Here is an 11,861-nt window from a genome sequence, read left to right as displayed (position 1 = left end):
CATATCATCATTCTCGGCAACAACAGGAAGCACATCTAGACATACATCCCTACACTGAAGTCTTGTTCAGAGAAAACAATAGGTTTGCTGAAGGAGCAAGCATGTTTGCTCTGAGCCTTAGCCTCCTCAGAACTATCTACATGGGATCAAGCAACTGGAGAAAAGATGAGGTAACCAGGGGAGAAAGGACTCGGGAAAAGGAGGGTCTGCAGGGCTGAGTAAATAGAACACGTAGAAACGGTTGAGTTGGTATATTTTGCTGTGTATAGGGAGCGCTGGTAGCTAGTAGTGGGCTATGCCTTGGGCTGCTAACTGCAAAGTCTCCAGTTCAAAACCACCAGCAGCCCGAAAGCCGAAAAAATGAGACTTTCTACTCCTGTGAAGATTGGCAGTTTCGGAAACCCACAAGGGCAGTTCCCCTTTGACTCGATGGCAGTGAGTTAGTTGATGTGCATATTCTCAACAACAAGAAGAATAAATGCCTCATCCAGAAACCTTTTAAAAGCCAAACCAAAGTGCAGGCTAACTCGCGAAAAGAACTCTGGTAGCGTACTGGGCTACGAAGTCGGGGTTCGGAGCCACAAGCCACAAGCTCTGAGGGAGAAGGATGCGGCTTTCTGCTCCGGCTCCCTCGGGCGTGCCTCAGTTTCCCGGTCCGCGTCGGGGATGACAGCTCGCCCGGCCTCTCGCCCCGCTCCGCCCCGCGGGCCCCGGGATTGGCTCGCGCGCCCCGGGTTTCGCCCCCTGCCCGGCAGGGTCCTGGCCGCTCCCGCCCGCCGGGCGCCAACCCGGAAATGCGGCTGCGGGGACGCGGCGGAGCGACGGCGGCGGCCGTCCATTGGCACGCGCAGCGGCGCGCCGGAAGTCCCGCCCCCGGCGTCGCGCGGGGGCGGGGCGCGCCGGGGGCGGCGGGCGCAGGATGCGGGCGGCCATTGCTGGGGCTCCGCCGCGGGGAGGAGGACGCTGAGGAGGTGCCGGGCCGCGCAGCGCTGCGGGGGAGGCGCCCGCGCCGACGCGGGGCCCATGGCCAGGACCACCAGCCAGCTCGTGAGTGCGCCGCGGTGGCGGGGCGCGCGCGTCTCTCGTCGTCCGCTCGCGGGGGCCGCCTGGGCCCGGCGAGGTGGGGCGGCCGCGCTGCGAGGCTGGCCGGGCCGGGCCGGGCCGGGCCGAGCCGGGGGCGCCGCGCGGCGCGCAGGGAGCCCGGGCCGCGGCCGTTGGGGTGCGGGCGCGGGCGGGGGCGGGGGCGCGGAGGCGGCCGATGCCGGGTGTCAGCCGGCGCGGCGGCTGGAAGTGGCCGCAAAGTTTGTTTTCGGCTCGTCGCCGCCTGGAGCCGAGCGGCTGAGGCTGCCCTCCGAGGCGGCGCGCCGAGGAGCCGCGGGGCCCTCCCCCGGCGCCACCTGCCTGGCGGCGGGGGTTGGCGTGGGCCCCTGGGTCCCCGCTCCCCAAGGCCGGGGGCGGAGCAGTGATGGCCTGCCCGAGGGTGCTGGGCCCTTTGCCGCCTGCGGCTCCGTGTTAGGCACGTGCTCGTGTTGTGGGAAGCGTCACCCCCGGGAAAGTGAGCTTGACAGGTGGGAGGGGTGACTTTACCTTTTGGGGGGCGGGGCGAGGGCCGCAGCACTTGTTGGTGTGGGGAGCCGTCATCTGGCTGTTAAAACGCCACCGGTGTTTGTGAAGCTGTTTCCTGACGTGTCTCCAGTCGTGTGTGGTGCGTTTGTAAAGGGGTGGAGGACTGCGAATGGGGGCTTGGAAAATACACTCAAATGACAGATCCCTTCCGTTGGAGGCCTCTGCTTAAACTTGCTGACATTGAATGATTCTCATTCCGAGATCCAGTCGGACAGGGTAGAACTGCCCTGTGTGTTTTGCAGGCTGTCAGTCTTGAGGGGAGCAGACAGCCTCGTTTTTCCCCCAGGGAGCAGCTAGTGGTTTTGAACTGCTGACCTTGTAGTTAGCAGCCTGACAGGCAACCCACAGCCACTCGGGCTCCTTCCAGTTGAAGGAAGATGAAAGCAGTGTACTAGGTCCCTGGCTTCCTGGGTATGACTTTATGGAAGGAACCCCAGTGGCTTAAGTACTTGGCTGAGAAAACGAAGATGGGCTCTTAGAACTAACTGGTGCAGGGGTTCCAAGGGAGGAGGACCTGGCAGTCTGCTCTTGTGGAGAGCCCAGAAACAAGCCCACACACCCCCCTCCACCAAATTCATAGAGATCTGATAGGACTGAGTGGAACTGTAACTTTGTGGATGTGAGCTGCCACGTTTTTCTCAAGTGGAGGGGCTGATGAGTTCCAACCGACATTCTTTTTAGTTAGCAGCTGAGAGTGATTAGCCTCTGGGACAGCACGGCTCCCTCAGCCTAGAGAACCCCATGAAGCCATTGTGCTCTGTCATGGGGCGCTGTGTTGTGAGTGCTGTGGGCATTCTGCTTGAAGGGTCTCTCCCGAGAGCAGTGCCCTTGTCCCTGATGTAAGCACTCCCGGAACCTCTCGGTGGCTCCAGGTTAAGACGGTTGCCCTCTGCTGGGTTGGATGTTGGGAAATGAGTCGCACATCTAAAGGGTGTTCAATTGCGAAAAGTGACGAAAGGCACTGTGCTTGACTCTTGCAGCCTGGGTGGTTGTCCCAGGGGTGCTGGGGGCAGTGTGACGAACCCTGGGCCAGAGAGTGGTCCGGGGAGTTTGTGAGGGGAACTTCCCCGCAGTGATGAGCTGCTGGGCCAGCATCTCTGAGCAGGGAGAGGGCATGGCATGTTCCTCTGGACCAGGGCAGCCCTGCACTTGCCCCTGCTGCTCTCTTCACACGCTGCAGCTGAGCTGTTGAACTCGGGGATACACACAGACTGAAGGATAGACTTCCATGGTTGAGGCACCCACTGAGGCACACTGTGTGTTACCCACATGCCTTCGTGAGCTGTGCTACCTCAGAGAGGACCCCACAGGGAGCCCCCAGCTTGTAACGGGCTGTTCGAGTGCCTCTGGCGTTGAAGGTAGCTGGCAGCCCTTCCTTGCACAAGTCTCTGTTCTTGGCCCCTGTTGATATGACTCTGTTCTGTTTGGGTCATTCATAGAGCATTTCAAATTCTGGAGCCCTGTTGTGCACTGACTGGACTTTGCCCAGTAGGAGTGCACTTTTCACGCCTTGGGGGTCCCCAAATTCCACTTGGCACATTTTATCTCGATAGTCACTGTGTCACTCCTCTAGCTTCCTTGCAGCAGTCTGGAGCTGCACCCACACCTCCCAGGCACACTTGTGTCTTTATCAGTCTGATCCTCCTTTATCTTTGGGGACTGTAATGAGCACTATGAATGTACGGGTGTATTTGAACATCACATGTGTGAGTGACTAGTGACAGGGTGCTCCAAAGAGAAAGAGATTATGACTGTGGTTCGTTCTAACTCAAAGACTTTGTAAGTGGGGCCGATCTGCCTGGGACAGGTACTGATGTGCTCCGTGCCCGGATTGGACCTGGATCTGAAGGTGGTAGGGAGGTGCTGGATGTGAGAGCACACCCATGTTGTCTCCGTGAGGGTGGGGGTTGACAGACGAGGCAGTGGGCTTGGGCTCAGGTCACCCCTGGGCTCCCCGTGCACCGCAAAGAGCACTTCCGTTGGAGCAGACCCTTCTTTAGGCCCACGGTGTCGTAAGGGGGTGCCCTTCCTGTTAGTTGTTGAGGTTGTCAGGTGCCGTTGACTTTGCCCTGACTCCATCGTGTCTGTATGTTGAGTCCAGCACCAGGCTGCAGTCGTGTCTGAGCTTGTTGTTGGAGTGTCTGTGTCACTCCATCTCGTTGAGGGTCTTCCTCTGTCTCCTTGTCCCTCTACTTTATCAAGCGTGATGTCCTTCTCCAGGGGCTGCTCCCGGCTGCTCACGTGTCCCAGGTTAGCCATCCTTCCGGCTGTACTTTTTAAACTGAGGCACACTGAAGTTAAGTGCTTGCCTCTCAGAGATCAGAGGCCTCCTTGCCTGCCCCTCACAGGAGGTTGCCCACAGCGGGGGTCTTTTAAGCACCCACGCAGCGGAAGTCTCCAAGTCTGCGTCTCCATTGGCGCCTCCGTAGGCGGCGGAAGTCCTGATTTGCGTTGGAGGCAGGAGGGTGCTTCTCTCTCTGGGCAGACCATCACTGTGCTGGTCTGTCTGCAGTCATCGAGAGCCGAAGGTGGGCTTGGGTCTTCCTGACAGGAGGGCTGGGGTGGTGATGGGTGAGGCTACCCCCCTTCCCTATGAGAGTTGTTTGGGCTCTGCTGCTTGGTGAGAAATCGAGAGCAGGGAAGGAAGAGCCCTTGGGACTGCAGGTGCTCCTAGGAAGGGTCCTGGGCTGCGGTGATTGGGCAGGGCTGCCCTTGGCCCACAGGCTATGCTAGATCAGATTTGGGCTGGTTCTCCTGGGTGTCACCCCCTTTGAATAGATCCCTCCCCCTTCCCTGTAAATGCCTGATACAGTGGTGGGGGAGAGCATGCCCACTGAGGAATCTTGTTGGGCAGTGATGCAGGAGTAGGTGTGTAGGTCTTGTGAGCGGCTCAGTTTGGGAGGGTGTCAGAACAGGGGAGGCTGCCCGGGCTGTGGGTGCATGGGGCAGAGGCCTGTGGTCACAGGTGACAGCACATTTGTTTGGAGGGCAGGTTCAAAGAGCAGCCCCTGGGAGGCATGGTGTCTGTGGCCCTTTGTCTCTCCAGCCCCTTGTTCAGTGGAAAGCCAGGCCCTAGCATCTTACTTCACATTTTAGAAATAAATCCAGTCACTTGACTACTGGGAAACATATGTGCAAGGGCTTGCCGAGTGTCCAGTAGACCAACTGCTGTTTGGATCCCTGAGAGGAGCCATGAAAGAGTGAGCCCTGGTGTCTGCTCCCGTGGTAGTGGTGAGTGGTCTGCCTGGGTTCTGTGGCTCCTGGCCCCATTGCTGACTGCATTTGTGCTCTTTCTCCACCATCTGCTCAAGCGGAGGCTTGAACTGACACCCTGCCCTGGGACCTTGTTTCTGGCTCCCGTGGCTGAGGGCCCACAGACCTGGGGGTGGGGTGGGTGGGGGATCGTGGCAGTTGTGCGTCAGGTAGCCTGGATGGTCATTTTTGCAGCATCACATTTTCTTTTTTTTTTTTTTATTTTAACAATTTATTGGGGCTCATACAATTCTTTTCACAGTTCATACATATACGTACATCAATTGTGTAAAGCACATCCGCACAGTCCTTGCCCTAATCATTTTTTCCCTTTTCTTTTTTTACATTTTATTAGGAACTCATACAACTCTTACCACCATCCATACATATACATACATCAATTGTATAAAGCACATCCATACATTCCCTGCCCCAATCATTCTCAAGGCATTTGCTCTCCACTTAGCCCCTTGCATCAGGTCCTCTTTTTTTCCCCCCTCCCTCCCTATTCCCCCCTCCCCCATATGCCCTTGGTAATTTATACATCGTTATTTTGTCATATCTTGCCCTATCCGGATTCTCCCTTCCCCCCTTCTCTGCTGTCCCTCTCCCAGGGAAGAGGTCACATGTGGATCCTTGTAATCAGTTCCCCCTTTCCAACCCATTCACCCTCCACTCTCCCAGCATCGTCCCTCACACCCTTGGTCCTGAAGGTATCATCCACCCTGGATTCCCTGTACCTCCAACCCTCATATGCACCAGTGTACAGCCTCTGTCCTATCCAGCCCTGCAAGGTAGAATTCGGATCATGGTAGTTGGGGGGAGGAAGCATCCAGGATCTGGGGGAAAGCTGTGTTCTTCATCGATACTACCTCACACCCTAATTAACCCATCTCCTCTCCTAAACCCCTCTATGAGGGGATCTCCATTGGTCGACACTTGGGCCTTGGGTCTCCACTCTGCACTTCCCCCTTCATTTAATATGATATATATATACATATATACACATACATATATACATATACACACATACATACACACACTTACATCTTTTTTTTTTTTTTTTGCATGATGCCTTATACCTGGTCCCTTGGGCACCTCGTGATCGCACTGGCCGGTGTGCTTCTTCCATGTGGGCTTATTTGCTTCTGAGCTAGATGGCCGCTTGTTCACCTTCAAGCCTTTAAGACCCCAGACACTATCTCTTTTGATAGCCGGGCACCATCAGCTTTCTTCACCACATTTGCTTATGCACCCATTTGTCTTCAGCGATCCTATCATGGAGGTGTGCAGTCAATGATATGATTTTTTGTTCTTTGATGCCTGGTAACTGATCCCTTTGGGACCACTCGATCACACAGGCTGGTGTGTTCTTCCATGTGGACTTTGTTGCTTCTGAGCTAGATGGCCGCTTGTTTATCTTCAAGCCTTTAAGACCCCAGTCACTATCTCTTTTGATAGCCGGACACCATCAGCTTTCTTCACCACATTTACTTGTTCACCCACTTTGGCTCCAGCTGTTGTGTCGGGAGAGTGAGCATCATAGAGTTCCAATTTAATAAAAGAAGGTATTCATGCATTGAGGGAGTGTTTGAGTAGAGGCCCAAGGTCCTTCCGCCACCTTAATACTTAACCTATAAATATAGACACAAAGATCTATTTCCCCATCCTCCTATATATATTTGCATGTACATGTCTTTGTCTAGACCTCCATGAATGCCCTTTGACTCCTAGCTCTTTCCTCCATCTCCCTTGACTTTCCTCCTGCCCTACTACCATGCTTCGTCGCCACCTGGGCTAGAGTATACCTCTTCTCTAAGCAACCTTACCCTTGATCATTTCCCACCAGGCCTGTCACTCCCCCTTCTCTACCATTTGGGGTCCCATGTTTTTCCCTTGTCCCTGGGTTTGTTAACACCACTTCCTTACCTCCCCTACCCCCCCACCCCAAGTCCCCCCAGAACTATCGGTCCCGTTGTTTTTCCTCCAGATAGTTCATCCAGCCTGTCCTATTCAGACAGACCTGTGGAGTCACTAACATGCACGAAAACTAGACAGAGGAAAACAAAGCAACAGTATACAACCAGACAACAAAACAACAAAAACAAACCACTGACAAAGAACAGAACAAAACAGTTCACAAGAGAAAAGCTTGTAGTTAGTTCAAGGATCGTTTGCTGGCCCTTAGGAGCGTTTTCCAGTCCAGTCTGTTGGGGCACCACGCCCTGGCCCCAAAGTCCACTTTCAGCATTCCCTGGGGACCTTGCCACTCCATTCCCTTGCTGTTCCGCTGCACTCCCCCAGTGATTTGCCTCGGTGTGGTGGGATCAGGTCAGGTGCAATTCCCACACTGTGTCTCCGGTGCTGTCCCCTGTATCGCCCTTAGTCACTGAGGGGCATCATGTCTCATAGTGGGGCCAGCCATGTTGTTCTCTCTGTGGACTGGCTGCTCTACTCAGGAACATCATCATCACGGCCTGTTGGGCCAGGCTGTGCTCCACTCTCTCCTCCTGCCCCTTCATATTCTCCCGTGTGCTCTGATCAGATATGTTCATCTCCCGGAGCTGCAGAGTCAATGTCGTCCTTTGGAACAAATTCTTTTCGGGGGAGGGGCAGGAGCAGCATCACATTTTCACGTGGTGCCTTCAGGTCCCGCTTTGGTTCTTCTTGTCACCACCTCACTGTTGCCTACCTGTGTTGTTACCCACTTCACAGGTGAGTGTTGGCATCCCCTTCTGTTGCAGCACATGCGCTCAATGAACCCTCAGCTTCTGAGGCTGGCCTGAGCATGGTGGAGGGTGGACTGACCCAGCCCAGGCTCCTGCCTGGGCATTTCTGGTTGCCTGGGTGTGCACCTGGGCACAGAGTTGGGTGCCCGGGCCGTCCTCCATCCTGCACACAGGGAACCCACATTCCCCTGCTGGGAAGTATGTGTGGACCTGAAGTCTGCTTGGAGAGGGCTGCGGGTGCGTTTTCTTGTCTGGCGCTCTTTTACTCCAGGATCTGCTGCTCAGCGACAGAAAATGTGTGTCCATGCCCCCTACCTCTCAGCCCTGCGTTCCTCCTTCCAGTGCAGGGCCAGATCCAGAGAGCTGCAAGCGGCTTTCCCTGATGTGCTGGCCTTGTTTTCTGGTGGTGAGGGCCTCTCTAGTCTGTCTAGTCTGCCCGTCCCACGTGTTTCCAGGATCACAGGGCTGCCAGCTACTCTTTTTATTATGACTTTTTATTAATCATTTTTCTGGGGGGGGTTTCTTGTAAATTTTATGACAATCCATCATTCAATTTTAGTAAGTATATGTTTCCATCAACAGTCCCAAAACATTTTCTTTTTACTTGAGCCCTTGTGGTATCTGCTTCTCTTTTCCCCTCCTCCCTTACCCTTCCACTTTCATGATCCTTGATCAATTAATTATATATTGTTATTTCATGTATCAGCTACTCTTCTGATGGCTTCTTTCCCCTGCCGCAGTGGACTCCCCATTAGAGGCAGAGTGTTCTGTTCTTCACCGCCCCAGGTTTGGGTCCGAGCTCACCTAACATTTGTTAGTGCCTATGGAGGGCCTGACACAAGCATTCCAAATCAGGAAGAAGCTTCCCGCCTGCCAGCAGTGCCTCAGCTTCCAGGGGAGTAAAGCTGCCGAGGGAGGCGCTGTTTTCCTCATTTCAGAGTGTGTCTCAGCGAAGAGCCCCTAAAACAGTTAGACGTACTTGGCAGTTCACAGGTAGCCTGGCAGGAAAAGGGCAGGAAAGTAGCAGGAAGCCCCTCCACGAGGGAGGTTGGCATAGGACCAGGCAGTGTTTCCTTCGATTGCACATGAGGTTGATAGGAGTCGGAATCAACTTGATGGCACCTGACACCCCAAATCTGACAGACCTGCTGGTGGACGGTGCAGGAGTGGCACCCTGAGCATGGACAACACCGTTCTCTTGGGGGTGGCAATGTGTGTTAAAGAAATTGTTAAACAGTTTGAATAAAAAATTCAACTTTGAGGATCTGAAGCTCGTGAGTTGGTAAAGGGTGCGCTTACCTAAAGACGTGTCATCACTGTGCAGCAGGGGGAATTGGCCCGTCCTGAAGCCCCTCAGTCAGGAACGGGTGAGGGAGGATTCCTGTTTGTCTTCCTCAGAAACAGTAAGTTAAGAGGGCTGTTCTGTTGCCCAGGCTCACTTTCGTACAGCTCAGAAGAGAGACTGGAAGGACATCTGCCTAGCCCTGCTGGTAAGCTCCTGGCTGGGAGGAACGCACAGCGTCTGCACTTGTCTCTCAGCCAGGCGAGCCTCTTCAGTCAACAGTGGGCAGAGCGGATCTGGACAAGTGGCTGTGGGGGTCCTTGTCCTCCTGGAGCTACCCAGAGCCCCAGGCTTTCCCCTTCAACTTTTAGTCAGTCAGTTGGCTAACAGACCCCCTGTGAGCTCCTGCAGCTTCCCTGGCACCGCAGGGCTGCTGTCTCGGGCAGGGGCCGCACGTGTTGTCATTATTCAGCACAAAGAAGAACCGAGGGCAGGCCACGTCCCCCAAGCATTCACATGCCCGGAACACCCACAGCCCACGTCCTGCAAGTACTCACACGTGTGGATCACCACACAGCATACACAAGCGGATCGTCCATGAAGCAACATCCCGCAGTGTTCACATGTATGGATCACCCACAGGGGCCACGTACTTGCCTCCAAGTGTCTTCTCACCTCCCCTGGTTTTGAGACATCTCAGAACTGAAGCAGTGTGGTGACCGCCCAGCCCCATGGGTGCTGCCTGCGATGCCTCCTGTTGATCATGTCGGGGTGTGCCCAGACCCTAGTTAGTGCTCCCTCCTAGGTGCACTCAGACACAGCCCCACCTGCCTGATCCCTTCTGCAGCCATCCTTCTGCAGCCTACCCCATGCGACTCCTGGGTCTCCATGCGTCTGGCCCCATGCAGGTCAGCCTTGGGGACATGGCCACCCTCACATAGTCTAGGCTGCTATCTGGTGACAGGCTGGGCTTGCTGGCCAGTGCAGCTTTGTCTCCCCAGTGGTTGTGAACACAGCCGACACAGTGAGGGGTGACTTGTACTTTCTCTCCTGGTTTTTAAAAAACTGACCCATTTTAGATGTACAGATAGGCTGAGAAAGTTGGTGAGGAGCCGGTCCGGTAGCACCACGGTTTGAACTTTGTGCCTTGACTACCTGCCGTTCCGAGGGAGAGAGGTGGGAGCTCCAGCTAGCTTCTGTAAAGCCCTGGAGCCGATTGGCGTGGTCTGGCGTGTTGCTGAGAGTTGGGATTGGAAATGTAATAAGGGATGTGTGTTCCCCACGTGGCATTTTGGGGGACTAATACATGTCCTTAGTGTGGGACTTGGGTGCAATGTGTGTCACTTCATTCAGGCCGGCTTAGCCCTCGCCTAATGCGGTCCATCTGAGGCAGCCCCTGTGAGCCTGCACAGCCAGGACAGCTTCTTTAACCTGCTGTGTTCCCGTGACCTTGGACGTTTTGAGAAGTGGCCAGCCGTTGTGCAAGCTGGCCCTCTGTTGGGACTGACTGTGGTTTTTGCTACTGTTGCTGGTGATTAGACGGATGTGGTTGTGGAGAGGAGGACCAGACGGGAGGTCACTCCTCACCCTCTTGTCAGCCTGTTGGGGACACCTGTTGTCTCTGGCCTCAGTGGATGCTGATCCCAAGCCCTGAAGCTGAGGTAGAGGGCAGGCTTCTTCTGGGAAGGGGCTCACCCTGAGCCCACAAGAGAGCTGGGTTCACAGGTGTGGGGCCAGGTGGTAGGTACCTCTTCCCCTGTTCTTGCTGACCCTCCTGGCATGTTGGTGTGGCCGGGGTCCCAGGAGCAGCAGGCAGTGATAGGAGGCTGTAGCTTAGTGGGGAGGTGACCTGGCCATGTGGGGAGCTCTGATTGCCAGGGCAGAGTCTGGGCACCAGGAGCCCAGGTGGGATGGTAGGTCAAACTCTGGGCTTATTTCTGAAAGGTAACGCAATCCCTTGTCGAGTGACAGTTGTGAATCCCCTTGGCATGGTGCTTTTTGTCCCAGAGGGTGACAGTCTCGGCCCCGCATTGGGGTGGTGGTCTTGGGCAGGAACGCAGGGCTGGCAGCAGTTTGGGTTTGGGTCTGGCTCTCCCGTGAGTGCATGACTGGCAGAAGGGTGGGCTGTCCTGCTGCCCTTGGGCGCCCACACCAGCACGCCCTTTCTCCTGCTGGCTCCACTCAGCTTCGTGTGACTTGGAGTTATTCTCCCCTGGGTGTGCTCCTTCCCGTTGGTTGAAATGACAAATCAGAATATCTGTTTGCGGGTTACGTAGAAGTAGCTGGTGCTTATCAGACGGAGTTTTAAGAATGTGCCTCTAAATATAGACTGTTTGTGAATGGGTCCCATTGCCAACCTTCTGATGGACAAGAGACCCCGTGCTTTCCCTAGGGGAGGGTCTACCACTGAGCTATACCTGGGGCTGGGACAGGGTGGTAGGGGAGATGGTGGCCAACATGGGGAGGAGCTGACTTGGGGGCTGCGGCCGGGTACAGGTGAGTGGAGCCGGACACACTCCTTGGCTCTGAGGCTGTGTGAGAGCCAAAGCAGGGCTGGGCTGGATTGGGCCAGTGCTTGCTCCTGAGGAACGCCTCTGGAACTTCAAGTGTTGGGCAGCTCCACAGGGTTCGGGTCAAATGCTTGTGCCCTGACTCAGCGTCCAGTTCTTAGGGACACAGGGAGTTTTCAGGTGGTGCAGTGGTTGAAGCCCTTGGCTGCTAATTTGAGTTGATGGTTCGAGCCCACCAACCCTTCTGAGGGGCAGTGACTCTGTCCTCCAGAGTCCTTAAGGGGCTGCTCCAGTGTAAACACAATGGGCTAGGTTATAGCCCCCAGACAAACACTTTTGAAAACAGTCCTGCTTTTGGAATGATTTTAAAGATGCAGAAAGGTGCCAAGAAAGGTCAGAGCATCTGCTGTCTCCTTGGCCAGCCTCCCCTGACAGAGCGTCTCAGGACACTAGGCTGCCACG

The 11,861-nt window shown here is 55.2% G+C and overlaps 1 protein-coding gene across 1 annotated transcript in view; it reads left to right on the top strand.

Moving 5' to 3' along the window:
- Window positions 1-916: 916 nt before the first annotated feature.
- Window positions 917-11,861, top strand: part of PDPK1 (3-phosphoinositide dependent protein kinase 1) — a 40,049-nt gene continuing 29,104 nt past the window's right edge. Inside the window, exon 1 of the mRNA XM_075564418.1 lies at window positions 917-1,047. Within this exon, the coding sequence (XP_075420533.1) occupies window positions 1,024-1,047 (24 nt within the window). The 5' untranslated portion in view covers window positions 917-1,023. The remainder of the gene's footprint in view (window positions 1,048-11,861) is intronic.

The sequence above is a fragment of the Tenrec ecaudatus genome, chromosome 12 (assembly GCF_050624435.1).
Source record: "Tenrec ecaudatus isolate mTenEca1 chromosome 12, mTenEca1.hap1, whole genome shotgun sequence".
NCBI lineage: Eukaryota > Metazoa > Chordata > Mammalia > Afrosoricida > Tenrecidae > Tenrec > Tenrec ecaudatus.
This window is presented reverse-complemented; position numbering and strand designations above follow the sequence as displayed.